The 19,399-nt window shown below is 37.3% G+C and overlaps 1 protein-coding gene across 1 annotated transcript; it reads right to left on the bottom strand.

The window, feature by feature from the left end:
* Window positions 1–6,174: 6,174 nt before the first annotated feature.
* Window positions 6,175–16,107, bottom strand: FRS2 (fibroblast growth factor receptor substrate 2; the record flags this gene model as incomplete). Its single annotated transcript, XM_082014456.1, has 5 exons — window positions 15,957–16,107; window positions 13,943–14,129; window positions 10,581–10,739; window positions 9,521–9,684; window positions 6,175–7,125 (listed from the first exon to the last, which is right to left on the bottom strand). Exons 1-5 carry the CDS (start codon window positions 16,080–16,082, stop codon window positions 6,175–6,177), a joined length of 1,587 nt encoding a protein of 528 aa, XP_081870582.1. The 5' UTR covers window positions 16,083–16,107.
* Window positions 16,108–19,399: the final 3,292 nt, after the last annotated feature.

Genomic DNA, 19,399 nt, shown 5'->3' with positions numbered 1-19,399 from the left:
ATTAGGACATACAATAATTTTACAATATCATACAATGTAATGACAAGAAAGGAACATACAACATAAGATTTTGGCCTTTGTAGAAATGTCTATTTCTGCATTTAATAAATGCATTTGTGGCACACTGGTGACTATTGTATTCTTACTAACACCAGTCAGCTTTCATGCTAGAGCGTTATTCAGCTGTACTGTAATGGCAGGTCTGCAGTTTACTTAAAAACATGGACTGTTTTACAGGAGACGAAAGGTGATGCTGCAATGAAGCGAGATGTGAAAAAGGCAACGTGCCTGCTGGTGGAGACATCTGTATCATGGGACACCATACGACACTCTTTCCTTTCATAACAGAGCATTTCTTATACATTCAGTTATTAAGTACCAAAGTCTTACAAGTGAGAACATCTGTGTTCGAGATTTGGCAAAATTTCAGGGAAAATACAAAGTTAGTACCAAATATATAATAGATTATATATAAAGTGTGGGTGTATGATATACACACATTCTAATGCAAAAAAACTGCATTAATATGGAGTTAAATTTGCTGACATCCATTCCTAAGTAATATAGCCATTAAAAAACAGGTGTAATCCTGATCTTTCACATACTTTAGAATCACTTCCTCTTTCATACAGAATAGTTGGAGTAATATATATGCAAGTATGACTAAGAAATCAAAATTCACATAATAATCTGAACTCTGACCACAACAAATAGGACTTTTTTTTTTTTTAGTACATGTAATTAAATATATTTATATTTTTACAGTATTTTTAGACCATTCCTGAAGAACTTGACCAACCAGGTCCTCAGGTGTAATAGAGCTGTTACATCAGCAGAACTGGATCTTGCAGGAACACATCCAGTGGCCCTTGAAGTCAATATAAATCACTCACTTGGCTTCAAGGAACGCTGCATGAGGCCCGAACAAGCTCCAGAAGGACCATCCTGCTAACAAGGAAGGTTCCCTGATGACATCAAAGCTCTTACCTCAGACTTCCTTTCTTACTGCCAAAGGGAAGGACTGGAACAAGGGACACAGGGACTCTGGGCTCTCTGGGTTGTTAGCTGGTGGCATTGGGAATGACCATGTATGGCACAGCCCCAGCACCAGGGAGTGGCAAGGTGAGCTTCACGGCACCTTTAGTACTAAGGCTTCTCGTGGAAAGCAGAGGAGCTGCTCCTCCATGCTCATTGCTCCGCAATTCGGTCACCACAGGTCTCCAACGTGAGCTGTGGCTGGGACCCCAAGGCATTAAGTACTTTGCAGACTACACAGGAAGACAGTCCCTGTTCTGAAGGGCTCAAGCCTATTTCTTAATCGTATTTTTTTACATAATCTCCTTTGTATATACACATATTTCCTACATAAAATAGAATTACACCAAAGTAATGGATATAGCAGAAAACATTGTCACAATATATGTATATTACCAAACTAAATAATTACTAAAACTGCAAGAAAAATTTCAAAATGCCCTTTGTAATATATAAAAATATAGAAATGTCCAACACTTGTTTCATCAACTTTAAAGGTAACTTTCTCTCTCATGTTCTATTTCTATCTGTACATCTACTTTTTTTTTTCCAAACAAAATACTGCGTTAATCTGGAGTAAACACCGTAGTAGTAGAATATCCTCATAAAACATCTGACAAACTTAGTCACATACCTTACAGCACAGTATCACAAAAAATAATGTATACGTGGTCAGAGTTACAGCTGCTAAGCTTGGGGGAGGGGTTTCTTATTCATTTATCTTGTCCAAAAGAGGAAGTAATTCCTAAAGATTGCAAAAGAACCTTAACTCATGACTTCTTGTCTTTTTCATATATGGTCTGCAAGAAGGACATCAGCAACCTTGACTCCATCTTAACGCAGTTTTTTGTGGTGGAATTTCTTCTGGACTTTTTTTTGGAGTGTATATGAATTTAAAATAAAGATATTATAAGTGAACGTATGTTTATATTAAGTAAATACTGTCAAATATAAATGCCTGAATTTCTACCTCAAGGAAGAGATGGAAAAGATCTTATCATTAAATTCCAAAAATACCTTATTCTATCACACTGAAGGACCAAACTTCTTTAGGGGAAGTAGGAGAATTTCAGATTTAAGCCCGCTATTAGTTTCTACTAAATCAGTTTCACCTTACTTGCAGACATTAAATAAATTAGTACAGTGCAGAAATGGAATTTCACCATTGATCACACCTTACATGAAGAGGAGAATACTGCTTAGAAATAGAGGTCCAAAACAAACATATCATTATATGCTCCAAGTAGTAACTGACACCAATGGTGAATAAAGACAATTTGCTCCCTCCTGACTCTGTCTCCTTGAGATGTAGTTAAATATATAACAAAAACAAGGATAGCCAGATTTTGAGCCAATAGATACTGTTAAAAAAACAGCAAAGTTTGCAGGTTTTTTAATCTGGTCTGTCACCTGCAAAAGAGCAGCCCTGTTTTGACATTGGTTTGGACTTTGTACAGCTTACACCTTTCTGTGGCCCTTTTCACACCCAAGCCCTAGTCAGAGGTATAAACACCCATGCAAATATCCAAACATCTGCAGGGGGAAATTAAGCAGTTTATGATATGAAATGTCTATTTGAACACTTATGATTTCTATGGAAGTTCTGTAAACTTTCGTAGGAACAGGAATAGTGCTTCAGTGCACACCACTACATTCAACCCTTATCATATGCAAAATGTACTTACTGGGGGAAACAAAAAATATTCTACTGAGAGTTAAGGTCTTCAGAATGGTCTTTTTTAATATTTTTTTACGGAGTCACCAAGAAACACCACAAAATTAAAATTGCTCCTCCTCTTGACATCAAATTGAGGAAAAAAAAATATTTTCCTGATATAACCAATGGATTAAATTATCACTAACTGTATTTCTAGTACAAGCTTTATTATGTACTTTTAGTTGCTGTTTCATCTTTTTTATAAACTCAGTTTCCTTGTTTAAAAAAAATACAAAAATGTATGTCTTTCCCAAATCACTGCATTAAAGGAATACCTACAGTTAAAGGCTTTCCCTTGTAAAAATGTGCTTGAAGGGTAGCAGCCAACTGCATGTTAAGGATGAAAAGTAGAAGTGATGGAGATGCTGCCATTTTTGCAGAACCTAGTTTCTGTAAACTTAACATGTCTCAGCTACTAAAGAAAATGCTTACATATTTGTAGTTTCTCAATCTATACACCTGTGGGCCCAAAATAAATACGATCTAAATACTGTGGAGATTTCAACTGAAAACAGAATCCTAGATTACAGACCCTACACCTAACATCACAGCCTTTAAAGAGACTGAATTGAAAAAATATTTACCAAGTCTCAAAGGGTAAAGTGCATTGCAACTACATCTATTTCAAGGGGCAGAAAATAAGGAATGCTAAAGATGAGCAGCACAGGTAACAGCGACTAACCAGCATGTTTGCAGCATACACAAAACAAGAAAGCATTATCCTACCTGTAAAATGTAAGAGGATAAAACAATAGTCCTGGAAAATATCTTGTCAGATTTGTTAATATAATTAAGGCTACAGGAAGTTGAAATTTCAGTACATTCTCAATTCTGGAGAGCAGAGCTAAGAAAACACCCCATATGAAGTATCATGGAACTTGCAACAACATAAAAAGTAATATTCAGACCATCCCTTGTATCTAAGGCTATTCAGGATAAACACATAGGAGAGTGCACTGGAACTAAGGAGGGATATGGTTAGTTATTGTTATTTTGGTAGGTCACTTAGAATCTACCCAAAGCCTCTGTTTTCCTATTTGTCAATTAAGAATATTACTTCCCTGCCTCACAGGTGTGTTTTAAGGGTCCACTTAATTAGTATTTCTGAAACTCCCATAACTATACAGATGAGGACCAAATATTTCTAGGCAGCTAGCTAGATCAAACATGTTTGCCTCAAAACACATGCTGCAGCATTAGTTTGGCTCACAAATTTAAGTGAGCTACAAGCTAAGAACACGAATCACACTAGTAAGTATTTTGCAATACCTGGCAATTTCTCTTCAGTACAGACCAAGACTGGTCCATAGCGTAAGGTGAGAAAATGGCAAAGATGTGAAGGAGCACTAACTCTGCAGACCTGTGAAATGTCTAGCTCTAGGTAGTCATTACCTTCTTGAGTACCAAGGTGTCCCCACAAGTCAACAGGTCTATCACAAGAGTATGCATAGGTTGACTGTGAAATCAATAATGAGGTTTTTTTTAAATCTCATTTAAGTTCCACATAATGGTCTCAATGACTCCTATCTTTTAGTTCTGCAAATTATGTTCTTTGTGCATCTGGTATTTCAGTACCATACAGTCTGTAAAGAATAATGAAAGTAGAGTAAAAAGGATGCCTGATATCCCTTAATGGTATGGTAAGATGCAGGTATTTCAGGTGCTACCACTGCTGCCACTACTAAAACTGAGAGAAGACCAAAGAAAAAGTTAACAAAAGAACAGGAATACACTCCAATTTAAAAGACTGAAAATAATTGTAGTTTGTTTTTTATAAAACTTCAATTCAAATATTGCATTAAGACCTTGAATTCTTTTTCAGATCTCCAAATGGCTTTTCTTGCATGTTTTTCCTCACTCACAGTTCAAGGGTTATTTTACATCACACCAGTTCACACAAGTGTCAGTTCCTTTGCAATCACAGGCTCAAGAGTAATTTCTTCTGCTGCTAGTACCAAGCTGCACCTGCAATAGTGCCAGAATTCTAAAATTATTTAGTATTTAAAAAAAAAAAAGAAAACCAACCACCCCAAAACTTCTGCTAAGGGTGCATCTGGCACATTCAACAAATAACATTCTACCTGGATGTACCTGTAACACTGAGCAGCCATCATTGTAACCAAGTTCACCAACTGCAAAAGGAAAAGTATGCTTGTAGATAATACTACTTTCAGATAATTTACTACATATCTTTCTAAATTATACTATCAATTATGGATGCACATTGATAGAATGTACAATTTTCTATAAAGAACTATCAAGTCCAGTACCCTGCCTCCCGTGTAACCTGTGTCTGATGCTTTAAAGGAAGACAATAACTGCATAATTGTGCAATAATGCATGCTGCTGGAGAGCTGGGATATTTCTGTCAGGCATAAAAAAGTAGAACACTGGACAAAGACAACCATTTGACCTTCAAGAGTCTTTCTTTGTCAAATGCAGAGAGTAAGACAAACATATAAATGACCCTGAACAACAATTAAAGCTATGTACAAAATTTTGACTTTTTAAACAAGACATTATGGAACAGATAAAAAAGAAACACACAAATGCAAAGAAAGGAAGGCACACTGAACTAAGAAATGACAAGAGCGCCTTAATTCATACAGCCAACCTGTGAATTCCTTCACACACAAAAAAACCCACCCAAACTCTAATGAGATTAAAGTTCTGTCAGATTTCACAGGGAACTTGATATGCCACTTGGAATTCTCCTCTAGCAAAAGGAGCTTAAGGCTGGGTTTAGATGCGTTTATAGCTCTGATGAACGAACTTCAATGTGACCTCTCAAGTATCACACAAGTTAAGAAAACTATTGGGAATTAGAGGCCTCCTTGCCCATGTGGTCTTTAAAAAAAACAAACCAAAACAAAAAAAACACCAAAACACAAACCACAGACAAAAAAAGTGTGGTGTTTATATTCCTTGAGATGAACCAATATATCTTGTATACGTCACACTGAGTGAATTAATGCATTACATACATTTCATTCTGGAGGAGCCACTTCAATGAGGAAATGAAGGTAAGATAGGTATCTTGAAGATTAGGTTTATCTGCTAATAATGCACATATCAAGATGCTTTAAAAAGTGTTATAAATGCCATTAATGAGTATAGGCACCAGACCAGAATATTTATAAATTCAAAACTGGCATGTCACTCAGACTCTAATCAATTTAAAGAGGCACTGTGAAAGGTGGTGATGCTGCTATGCAGTAATTACTACTAATGTAGAAGGAAATGGTGTTACCTAAATGAATACTTGCTCTACCTTAATTCCCTTTAGTTAGACAAGTACATGGAGTATGCAGAAAAAGTTCTATTAGTCTATAAAAGGCGTTAGTGTTAAGAAATGCAAAGTATTTGCATCTTCAATTTTATAAACTTCACAAAAGGTGCAAATGATTTAATGCTTCCCAGGCTCACATAGGCAGGTCAGTACTGTTATGTCTAGTTTTCCTAGAAGTACCATCATCTCGGGGCAGTGCTTTTTGCAAGCTTGACATAGCAGCAGTTCTTTCAATGTCTATCACAGCATACAGTTCTGTGCGCCTGGTTGGAGTCTGCGGAAGTGGAGTGGTGGGGGTTTTTGGAGTTTGAGGGTTGTCGGAGTCACTACCGCCTTCCAAGTCAACCTGTATATAGTTGAGCTGCCTGTGTTCTAAACTTGGACGCCTAATGTCAAAGTTAAAGACTGTTGGGGTACAGTCCCGACGTCGTGTAAATTCTACTTTATGAGCACTTGCTGGTACTGTTACATTCTCTGTATTGACGTAATTATGCATTGGATCTAGGTTATTGTGGTAGCCATTCAGAGATGGGGTCTTTGGTCCTAAACTGTCATCTTCATCTCTACTCAGCTTGCGGGCCTCCCAAACAGGAGGCAAGGATGGCAAGTTCTCATAGTTCAACAGCGCAGTTCTCCTCTGAGCAGAGTTGTTAATGTTCTGGGTGTCTGAGGTACTGGTTGATGTCAAACGACCCCTCCTGACCCCTGAGGCACTAGGAATTGATAACCTATTTATATTTTCATACACCAATTTATTACCAGATGGTGTTTCTCTACGTTCGTCACTGTCGTACCCAGTGTCCCATTCAGTGTTGTTTGTGCTACTGCCACTAACTTGGTCTCTCCCAAGCTGCTCCAGTTTCTCTTTTTCCATTAACTGCCTTTGAACAGGTGTTGGTCCTAAAACAAACTTAACTCCTTGAGGCTCCAGGAGAACCTGAGCATCTCTGTCATCAGTACACATCGGATCTTCTTTCACTTTAGTTGTTTCAGTGTTTGAAAGCTTTGATTCCAGTGGCACATGCACACTTGATCGATTTTTTCTTTCTTCCTGTACCCCAGTAGTGTTGACATAAGTGTGCACCTAAAAGGGGGGGGGAAAAAAGAAGGTAATTCAAATGCTGTTTGTGCCTTTTTTTCCCCTCCAAATTTCTTTCCTTCTTAAGTCCCCACTTTTCTAATCAAAATACTTGAAAACCAAATCTTGTGATAGCAGCTGTTTAAGTGCAAAGGTCATCTCTCTCACATCTTGTTGAGCTGTGCTCAGTTTTGGCTTTTTCCCCCTGAAATTTTGTTGTTGGTTTTGTTAAAGTTACTCTAAATAAAACTAGAGGTACTCAAGGCAGACAAAAGAATGCAATTTACATCCTACATTAATAATTATTTTGATTTGATGATTTATCCCAGTTGTGCTCTAGCTACAGCTTTTCAGTTTCCATTCCAGCTCTGCTCTGGTCAGGGCAACCTTGTGGTGCTCCAACTTAACTCATTAGTTCACTTGGACAAATCGGTGAAGCAGAGCTCTACTTTGTTTTCCTTTACCATGACAGTGACCAACAGTTCAATAGTGGCTTTGGCTAAAGTTATCTTTGATTTCCACACTACAAAGCAAATATACTGTCCATTAAAAAAAAAAAAAAAAAATTCACAAAAAACCCAACCTAAAAAACCCCAGAATCTCGACTTGTGTACTACTTAAGCAATGTGAAGAAAGGTTGGCTCTACTGGCAGAACAGTCCATTCTTTCTTGAAGAGCCAACGGCCTCCTAATACCAGAAACTCAAACAGACAAACATACACTTCCGTAAGAACTATAGCACTCCAAATTAAGAAGGAGCAGGAGTTAGACAGATGCCACTAAGGCAGGAATATACCACTAGTTTATGCCTCCAAATCCCTAAAGTGGATCAACAGCATGCTGAAAGGTAAAGACTGAAGTAATGGATTCTTTCTCTAAATTTTGTGTGTCTGAATACTCAAACAGCAAAAGTAGTATTTTACAACAGCAGTCATCTAGCCTTCCCAACTCCTCTGTCAAGCTCTACAAGCTGAAGTGTTATTTCCAGCTCACTTGATTCTTTTAACTCATTTACTCTTCCATAACTCCAACAGCAGCACTTGGACTCTTCGGGGGGGGGGACTCCTAACAAACCTTTCCCAAAAGACACTTCACTGCACTTTGCTCTGGTTACCTTCTCTCATTTCCAACACTGTTTCTTGTCAAGCACAAGAGTCTTCCCAAACCACATTACATTTTATTAAACTTGACTAACATTTTAATCAGAAACCTGAATGATGAGATAGAACATGCCCTCAGAAAGTTTTCAGTCTATCTCAGATTGGTAGGGTTTCCACTGAGAGGGATCTCAGCAGCCTGGAGAAGTGACGTCAGAGAAATCTCATGAAGTTCAGCAACAGCAAATGCAAAGTCCAGTGCCTGGTACAGAATAACACCAACAGTACAGGCTAGGCACCAACTGACTTGAAAACAGCTTTGCAGAAAAGCACCAGAGGTCCAGGTGGATCGTGAATTGAATGTGAGTCAGCAGTGTGCCCTTGCAGCAATGAAAACCAAATGCGCATTGGTTTGTGTTAGCAAAAGCACAGCTAGTAGGTTAAGGAAAGAGATTATTACCATCTATTCAGCACTTGTGAGACTGAACTGGAGTAACTGGCTCCCCAGTACAAGACAGACACCTCTGTAGTGGAGCAAATCCAAAGGAGGGCCATGATTAGAGGGGCTGGAGCATGCGACATACAAGAAGCAGCTGAACGCGCCATCCTTGTTCAGTCTTAAGAGGTGGCCAGGAAAAAAACTAATAGCCATTTTCAACTACCTAATACATACGGAAAAGACAGAGACAGACCCTTTTTGGGGACGTTCAGCAAAAGGTTAAGTAGCAACACACACCAGCTGCAACAGGAAAAAATCTGATTACATATTAGGGAAAAATGCTTTCACAAAAAAGGTGGTCAAACACTGGAACACATGGCTCAGACACTGTGAAATCCCCTTGGTTGGAGTATTCAAAGCATGACAGGACAAGGCTCTGTGCAGATTCCTCTAACTTTAAAATTTGACCACAAAGACTCTAGAGGTCCCTTCTAACCTAAATTATTCCATGATTTCTATTCCCCAAACAGAAGATTTACATGTAAAGAAGCTTTTTGACCAGGATCTCTCATTATAAAATACAATTTATGTGTTCAAAAACAATTACTGACATTTTTGAAAATAGTATATGCAAATACATACTTTCTATATCTTTGTATATAAATATGAAAAGCAACTTAAAACAGTTACTCTTCCTCAGCCAGCTATCCTAACAGAGGCAAAGCGAACACTTTTCTGAGGTAATTAACATACAGTTAGAAATACATTACACCTGATACTGAAAAACACAAATAAAAGCCTACAGAATAAACATCAGAAAAATTTGAACTAATGTAGAACCTAAATTATGGGGGGAAATACCCACTTGTTCCTCTGCAACAAGTAAAGGATGTGTTGATTCTTCACCAACAGAGGGGAGGCGTGCACTTCCGACAGAAGGATGTCTGCTGGAAGGATGTGATGAAGCATCTCCAAAAGATGGATATCTGGGATAGCCGTTAGGTAAACTTTGTGCATTGAACCCAGGAGCTGATTCAATTAGAAAACAGGCAAAACCATATTAAAATAGAACATTTTACTGTATATGAGTAAGATGCTTTATATCTTCATTTTTTATTTTCAAAAGAGAAATTAAAATATGTAAAATAGTATTAAATATTCACAAGACTCAATTTTTGCTGGGGGGAAGGAAAGGAAAAGCAAATTTCAGAGTATAGCATCCCAGTATTTACTGGGAAACACGTCTGAAGCAAGCATTGAAATGTAGGTGTATTACGCACCACAGTCCTCATGGTAAACGCCCTTTCCAACTTCTCTTTCTGCCATTAACAACATGTCTCCCTGAGAAACAGGGACTTATTTACTTAAGCTGCCATTTCTCTGAAATAATCAATAACCTGGAATTCCTAGTTTCATATATCAAGCCATATGCCCGGGATTACTTTAAATCCTCTGGTATTTTTGAAAGGACTTCACTTTAACCATCCATCTACTCACAGCAGAAGAAAGATTCCAAACCCACTACAGATGTGATATTACCATTACTGTTTACCTAATAAAAACATTGGAACATTGCCCAACGTTAAAGTTTCTCGAAACACTACAAGTAAAATAGGGTGATATATTATAAAGCAGCTCAATAGGTATATACTGAAGCAGTGTTCTTACACAACAACTAAGCTGCCAAAACTTATTTCTTAAAGCTGAAGAACTTGACTATGGCAGTTTTGCTCCCAAGACTTAGGATTCTCAGAAGAGAAACTTCAGCAAGTACTTCAAGAGAATGCATTACTGGTAATTAGCCTCTTAGCTGAAAATAGCATTTAATTTGCATTAAATCTTTAAGTAATTAAAAAGAAAACTAATTTAAAGCTAAGTACCACATTACATTCAGGTATGTCGTCTGACAGTATAACCATACTTACTGGTAGGCGTTCGAGGGGTTCTTGGAGCTTCCAACTCAGTTTGATGATTATTCCTTTCTACTACTGGTTCTTCTACCACATTTATGCTATTATTCTGCATTATCTCTTGCAACATATTAAATAGCTCTTCTGCACGGGCACACTTAAAGGCAAAGATTCCTATAAACACACAAGAAAAAAATCAAAATCCTTTAATGTAAGAAACATGCCTTACAATGTATACAACTTTCAAACAACAGAACTGGAATCCACATAATTAATACCTGTTAAAGAAGCAAAATTGTTAAGAAATATTCATTGCACCAAAACACACAAAATCACTGTGAGAGCCTTTGAAGTGTTTATCTAATAAAATAATAAGCTTCCCATGCACCAAAAGTTAAATTAGAACAGAAAATTGATTCAATTAAAAGCAAAACTAAGTTTTGCGTGCTACATGAAGGGTGTAAAAAAAAAAAAAGGCATAAAACAGGGCAATATTTTTTCCCCTCTTTTTTTAAAACTGATAAAAAGAATACCTGTTAGGTAAATAAATCAATAAAAACACCAAATGAAACTACTGTGGTGCTACAAGGTCATATTTTTAAAATCAGATTTCTATGACATTACCATAAAAATAAGATACCTGCACAAGAGGAAAGAAGGATTTAAACACCGGGTAAAATTTTAGTTTCTTTAAGAAGATTAAAATGAAAAGCTAGTAGACAAGCTGTGTGAAACAGACAGTAACAAACCAATTGCTTTAGGCAAAAGGATAGACACAGAACACAAAGTTAGCAGCAATACCGTGTATTTTGCGTGTGTATTGTGCCACTTTGCCTTTAAACAGCAGGGAGCGCCCCAACTTACCCTCACCAGCAAAGTCGCAGCTTTGGATTATTCTTCCATTGAAAGCATGAAGTTAAAGTTGACATGCTTGTTAAACGTAGGTGCAGGTGCTCATTTTTTAAAGTGAATATTACAATCTTAAAACACTCTTTACTAAAAACTACCTACCTATATAGCTAGTTCTGTAAGTGCAATTATGTTAATATGCTGGCAATTACTATCATCAAGTATTTATCTAAGGATGCAGCATGTGACAGATCAGAACTACCAGAAATGCCACACATGGCAGAAGTTCACAAAAACCCTGCTGGGAATATACCAAATGGGCTATGAGGAATGACGCTTAGCAATTAATATTCAGCTAGTGTGGTGAATAAGCTTCATGCTTGCAACAAGAGCAGCTGTAGAGCTTCTTCTACTACATTTCCCCAACCAAGGATCAAGCTCAATTACAATAGTCTATGTTTAATTTTTTGTGTATTTCTGAAAATTCAAACTGGATACTGAAATCTTAATGGACAAAACCTGAAATAAAAAAAAAAATCTAGGATCACAAACTTTAAAAAGCTCCCCATATGGTTCTGAGAAATTCAGTTCCCTTTACCCCTCTGTTTAAAAAAAGGGCTTCCAAATTGCAGATTCCTTAAAATATGAGGTGAACCAAATTGTACTGGCTGGAACCAAACTGCCAGCAAAACCAACTTGATGAAACCTTAAATACATTCATATTAAATGCAAGGTAATCTGTCACACAATGTGGTGACACACCAGCTCATTCAAGTTTTCTATCCTGAATTATCTATTAGCTGTGCTCCCAAAACATGTCTTCAAGGTTTTTAGTATCTAGCACAAGGTCAATGTTTTGCCATCAGTGCATTCTGACAACTTATCAATAGATATCATTGGAGATTAAATGGAAAGCACAAACAAGAATATTGAGTCATGCAATCAGTAAAAGCTGCTAGGCAGTATTCAGGCTATTCTCAAATGAAAAACTTCTTGGTCATCTCACCAAGTGAAGATGAAGTTTTGCAACTGTGCCCACAAAACCCAATGTAGGTCTCAGGAACAATGCTCCATTGCAAAAAGGCAGCAGAGAGAACATTTTCTGCCAGATTTCTTTTTTCTCAATATTCACAGTATTTTAATATTACGTAAGGAAGGCAAGAAACAAAAGAGGGAGGAAAGGGTTGCTACTTACACAGCCTGCTTAATCTTCTCTTATTATAAAAAAAGAAATTAGGAGGAAAGCAGAGAAGTCAATTAGACTTGGTGGAAAATTTTGCAGGCTTGCTCATAGGCCATGGAAAAGAACCTTCAAAATAGTATTTTCAATGGAATTGTATTAGCCTGAAAAAAAAACAGTCTGAAAATTCAGTTTCATATTGAGCACACTGCAACACTGGAAAACATCTCCATTTCTCATTAGAGATGAAATTAGAAAAAAAAAAAAAAAACACAAACCTGTCTGCCCTTACCTCTCTTTAGACAAGGAAGACTGACCAGCTTTGTTTATGATCAAGTTCTTTCATCTTCCTGATTTTTTACAGTGAAATTTTTAAAAAAATTGCAATTGCTAAATAGCATTATTGATAAACACACTAGTAAATGCTAAAAATCTTTAAGAAAAATCAAAATGCAACTTAATTTCACAACATATGAATATTTAAGAATTCCAAATATACACAGCTACATCACAGTAGAAAGATGGAAAATGAGGCTGAGACCTCAACCAAAACAGCTATTCCCTCAGGGACTGCTGCAGTGAAGAGAGAGAGAAAAACTTACATCTTCTCACTGTGAGCCAACCCTGGACAAGGCAGACATGATCTGGGAACTGGAAAGGTAACCATCTTTTTCTAATTGAAGCCACAGAGAAAATAACTGAGCATAGCTGGAGTTTACATACTTCATGCAAAAATGTGTCAAAATTTGAGAATGATGTCATTGATGTAAATGAAAGTGGTATTTGTTTTAGGAAAAGGATGAAACACAAGTGTGTTACTGAAGACAATACCAGGGGAGGGATATCCAGTTCATTCCAGTGCTCCAGTCTTTTAAAAATCTAAAACCAGAGAATTCTTTGAATTCCAAGGAGAGTCCTCCACAATTCCAGGTTTTAATGCACCTCCCTGAAAGTCAAGTCAGCCTCTGAGGCAGGAGAATTTCCCTGTCAAAACTACCTCCTAAATTGACCAGAATCTCAGAATCTTTGGGTTCGAAGGGACTTTTTAATGTCATCTTGTCCAACCCTCCTGCAGTGAGCAGGGACATCTGGAAGTATCCACACATACAAGCATAAAGTGCTTCAGACCTACAACGCCAAAAAACGATGTACAATCAAGTCCTATTTTACCAATAAGACCACTTCTCATAAGGTAACTTACTTTTCTTCCAGAAACCACTTTTACATATAAAACTATAGTCTTTATAACCCTTACCAAGGGATAGGCAAATATACTTTTTTTAAACAAAATTGTCTTCCAATATCAAATAAATTTCCAAAACGCTTTATATACAAAATTTCCACATACCTTGTCCAGTTTGACATCTTCGGCCACTTTCAAAAGAGAAAAGATTTGAGTCATAGCCATAGCGACGGAGACAGAGGTAGTGCCATTTGACAGAGTCCCTTTTGCGGGTGTACAAAATCAGTTCTGTGTCTGTAAGTTCCATTATGCCAGAACCCAGTTCATTACCATCATCATCCACATTAATAACCTATAAAAAGGAAGTTAAATAGCATTAGGTAAGTACTCTTTCAAGCACCACTACTAATAATCTTAATGTTTCACTGATGCACTCTATGTGCTCTGTTATATTAGTTACAATCCTTGAAGTAAAAGTTTAGAAAGAAAAACAAACCTCACCAAACCAGTTCCTTCGCTTCCCCTACCCAGAATTAAAATAATACATATTTAAAAGCAATATGAATGAGACTGCATAACATTACTGTAAAATCTGAGGAGAAATTTAAATGGAAGAGCTTCATAAGTTAAACTTTTTTTTTTTAAACTGGGTTTATGTACATATTGTAGTTTTTCCACACGGATATGGCATACCTCAGGTAATGGAATCTTTCAGTGACCCATTTCTAAAAAAAAAAAAAATATTTGCTTTGTCATATAATCCCACTTACAGTTGGGAAAAGGAATGAGAAAGGATAAGGGGCTCCAAGATAAAGCTTCCTTCACATACAGGTATAGCCTTGCACTGTGCTGAATCACCAGACCGTTTTAGATTTTTTTTTCCTAACTTTTTAAAGTTAACAAATAATTCAAATACCTATGGATATCTTGCGTGAGAACATGTATATAAAGCTTAAACTCTTATTCTTTCTGCTTTCAAAGCAATCTGAGGACATCTGCATCCTTTATGGAATTCGGACAATGTATATTTTCCTCTGTATGTATTTAATCTCACAATGCTGCTTTCAGTGGGATTCTTTCTTACTCAATAAAAAGGCTTACCAAAAAATCTTCCCTATGGTATCAATTAATGTTACTCCTTAAAGAGACATTTTGAAATCTAGTCAATTGCAAAGAATTAGGAATAGTTTCATCTGCCACTGAGGCTTATGCCAACTTTCTTCATTTTGCAAATTACATCTTCTCCCCCCTGTTGCTAAATCAGCAACCCACACAAACAATAGAGAAATTCTATGAGGAGAAAAATAGGAACTAGTTACACAAAGTGATGTCAAATGCATGAAAAGCAAGAAAACAGAAAGATACTTTAACTTCCAGCTTTTTGTACTGATAATATTAAACATTTCCAGAAATTCCCATGGCTTTAAAGCTCATTTCAGTGTTGCCCTAAGGCAACACATGAATCATTTTTCACTATGGAAGCATTACATTCCTCTGCCAACTCACAGAGACAGTTTGGAGCACAGAAGCAAATCTGACTTGTGTGACTATGCAGAGGTATGTTTACTTAAAGTCACTGACTTCAGCAGCTTCCTGTTAAGCATGTTAAGCACATGAACAAGTGTTCACAAGCTTACAAATTCCAGGGATATAAGGGACCAAAGCACATCTATAAATAAAATTTCTTCAAGTAAAGGACAAAAGTTCTCAAAACGCTATAACTAGTAATGATCTTCAAGTAAAATCAGCAGTCCGAAAATTTTCCATTGCTGACCCCCACATCCAGGTGGGGGTCAGCAATCACACTTTTCCAATAGTTCTTCCCTTATGGTTATGACTCCTTTCCAAGCTTCCATAACCTGCCAGAGGCAACAAAACTTACTTGGGCCCTACCAACTGAAACGGAGATGGAACAAAAGCACAAGGCTGCTTTTCCTTCCTGAAGATCAAAAATGTCATAAAAAAGCCTACCTTGCCTAGAGAATTCCTGTCAATGCTGGTAAGAGAGCATTTCTCAAAGGGGCAAGAGAAACCTTTAGCCACAGATACCTGCAAGTCTATGATATTTTAACCATTCAGTAATTCCAACCCATTTTCATTTAATTTTTTTTCCCCATCACAGACCTACTCTGCAAGAAAGCAACAAAATAATTCACAGCATACCACATCAATTGCTTACCTTAAACTTGTTTCGATGGTTATCTGGGACAGTTTCTTTATCTGGACAGCTACAACAGCTACCCATGACTTCTTCAGAAGACCATGTGATCTCTAAAGGGGAAAAAAAAAACAACAAAATGATCATTTAGTTGAAGTAAAACCAGAGTATCAGCAACAAAACAACCCAACACAAATTGTCTCTGAAATTACAATTCATCATGATGAATTTTACAGTCATAAGTAATAAAAAGAAAATCAACAGAAATATTACAAATATTTTAAAATATTTAAGTTAGATTTGGCATTAAGGAGTAGCAACACCGAGTTGTTACAAAGTCCTACCATTAATTCAATTTCCGGGCACTAGTAAACAGACTGATTTGATTTGTCACCTTAATTCCCATGGCAGCAGCTGGGAGGAAAACAAAACCCAACAACTTACTGGGTGCAATTCTCATCTCCTAAACCAGGCCTTTACCTAGATTCCAGTTCCGTCTCAACGAGCACTCCCCAGCTTAGAGTGCTGAGCACAGCCCCAGTGACGCCCATACAAGCCCTGGGCTGTACCAGGTTACCAGGCACAGGCAACATAAAGAGCCCGCATGGCAATCCTGAAAGGCAACCCTGGCTTCGGCAGCTCTGGGGCTGGCTTGCAATAGAGAGTGGAGGCATTCCAGGCCTGCAGGCAGCCCTGTGCTGGCAACCGTGCAGTGAGGCTCTGTGCTTCCACTTTTAAATACTTCCCATATAGCTATGTACATAAAACTAAGTAATCGAAGTCAAGGGAAGGAAAAAAAACCCACATTCAACACAAATATTTTAAAACTTGTTTTTTATTTCTATTACGTTCAGTTTGGATTAAATTGTGTTACACAGTCTACTTCATTTGCTATAAAACAATAAAATATTCAACTAACAGAACAGCATGGCTAAATTAAGGAAACCAAAAATAAATATTTGATATTTTTTATATTGTCATTTAAAGACGTTTATGGTAAAACTTTCATAAAACACTATGATAAAACGTTCATAACCCTAAGTCTCACAACTTGCTTCTCATCCCTCTACCACCTTGCAGAGGGTGGCAAGTCTCGTATTTCTTAAATACAAGAAAGTCAGACAAAAGAATACTTATCCAATATAAAGGTCGTGTAAATGAGTTAAGAACTAAAACTTCCACTACACAAATTAAAAGTGGGACAAAATCCTGGAAAAGAGCTAGTAAGTCAACAAGAGGTATAACATTAAGAATCAAGAAAAAGGAAGACAGACCTGGTTGATAACTTTTCCTGTCTAAAGGGGAAAAAAAAAACAGATGTCACCTTAAGAAAACTGGGATCTGCTTTCTAGACAGGCATTTGTATTAGCATGCAGGAGTAGTATCCACATAGCACTTTAGTCTGCTGAGAAATAAGGTGCAAGGAACACAATGGAGACCAGCTAACTCTTTCCCACTTCTTGACCAGAAAAGCCACTGCTACCCTAGAGACTGTATGAATTTGTATAAATCTGCCACTAAACCCCTGCAGAAGTGAAATGGAGAACTTAACAGAGAGGGTAACACCATGGCTTGGATTAATCCAGTAAAAAGAGGCAGAGAGCCAGACACAGTCAAAATCATGGATTCTATAATGTCATTTCTGGCCATAACATGAAAACATGCATTAATTTGACAGAGCTTTTTTCCCAACTCAGCATGGAACTAGAGGGTTGGTTGGTTGCTTCTACTGCTGCAGAGAGAAACTATGCTAACACAACTGTGTTTTTGCATGGTGAAGAGAAGTCTTGAATTTTATTAATCAGTCCAGTTATTCTCTCAATAGTCTTCACACATACATCCCATTGTTATTTTAACTATTCAATTTTTTTGCTTATTAATTGTGCCTGTTTTGTTTAGAAAGGGAGATACAATTATTAACACCTATTACTAATTTCCTACCCTGACACCACACAATGCCTTACTACAGCAATGTTCAGATATTGGTCTTGTGAGCTTACTGGTGCTACCCTATTTATTCTGAGAATTCACTGCTAAGGACAGCAACATGTAAAATAGCTGCAATGCAGATTAACAATGAATATATACATTTGCCGCAAAGGTTTTCAAGCTCTGGTCTATACAGCGGTCACAGCTGCAGATACTTCTAGCAGCCTTCAGGCACAGATGCTTGCACTTAATAAAGACCAGTCTTAGACCTCCCCAGACGTTCTGACAAAGTGGAAACAGAACTAGATAGCAGCATGCTGTTATAGTATCATGACTGTCTTTGCATTCAGCATAAAATAATTCATCAAACCTGTTGGAGGCAGGTGCCAGCAAACTTAAAAAATAATTAAAAAAACCTTAACTGCAATGTAGTTTTGGAAAAATCACTAGAGTTGCAAGTAGAAAGATGTAGTATGTGAAGATGTATGAAATATAGCCACTGTATCACAAGATAGTCACTGTATCTCAAGAACAACAAAGAAAGGGTATCTAATCAATAATCATCCAAGCTTGTTATTTTGTCTCCAATATATTCTAATGCTAATACTTCAGAAAACCAAGAACAGCAATGCTGCTTCAAAGGAGAGATGTGAACCAAGGCTATGAGGAAGAAATGAAACAGCTAGGGAACTGGCAGAATTGAAAAAGCACTCACCTAGATTTGGCCATTAATATTCCCAGCCTCTGCTGCAGCATCAGGGCTTCTGTCATACTTCAAAGTGTCATGCTGTCTTGTCACAGAACTAATCATTTGACCTATAACTAGAAGAGTACATAAAAATGTAATTTTTCCTGTTTTTAAGATGCCAGTTAGTAAAGAACAAAAATACATGGGTTTTTTTTAATTTTATTTTTTATTTTGGCAGTATTATGTCAAGTAAGGTCTTCATGGCTAGGATGCATCTTAAGTGGAGCGTTAGACAAGAGACTGATCTCTTAGAGCTTCCCCAGCACTTCCGTGCCTAGCTGAGTCTTGGGGAAAAAAAAAAATCTTGTGTCCCTTTCTGCAGTGTAGCCTGTGACACTGCGGACTACACTCATTCTCCACTCACTCCTTACCCAATTTATTGTGTGGAGATGACAGATGCGAGGCTCCTGTTATCCTTAGCAGATACCAACCAATCCACAGCAGAAAACCAGAAGAACACATATAACTTATTTTGCTTAAGTCCCTCTTGCTTATCCTACTGAATATACACAAATGCTGACTTGCATGGCTAAGACATCACTCTTTCTCTGCCTTCCTCATGATTCTTCCTTCATGAGATTAGCCATAAATTGCTTGCTCTGACTTTTTACCCCCTTCCCTCCCCGGATTACTCATACTAGCTATCCACTCACATTTAACACCGACAGGCTAACAGTTGGCAGTCTCCATTCTCTGTAAAATTGCCAGACAAGCACTTGATGTTTCCTTTGATGCTGCTTCTTGAACTCAAGAGAAGGGCTAAATTCTCAGAAAACTACTTTATTAT

This window comes from Phaethon aethereus, assembly GCF_964289735.1.
Source record: "Phaethon aethereus genome assembly, chromosome: 1".
In the NCBI taxonomy this organism is placed as follows: domain Eukaryota; kingdom Metazoa; phylum Chordata; class Aves; order Phaethontiformes; family Phaethontidae; genus Phaethon; species Phaethon aethereus.
The sequence above is the reverse complement of the archived record's forward strand: the minus strand, read 5'-3'. Positions and strand labels throughout refer to the sequence as shown.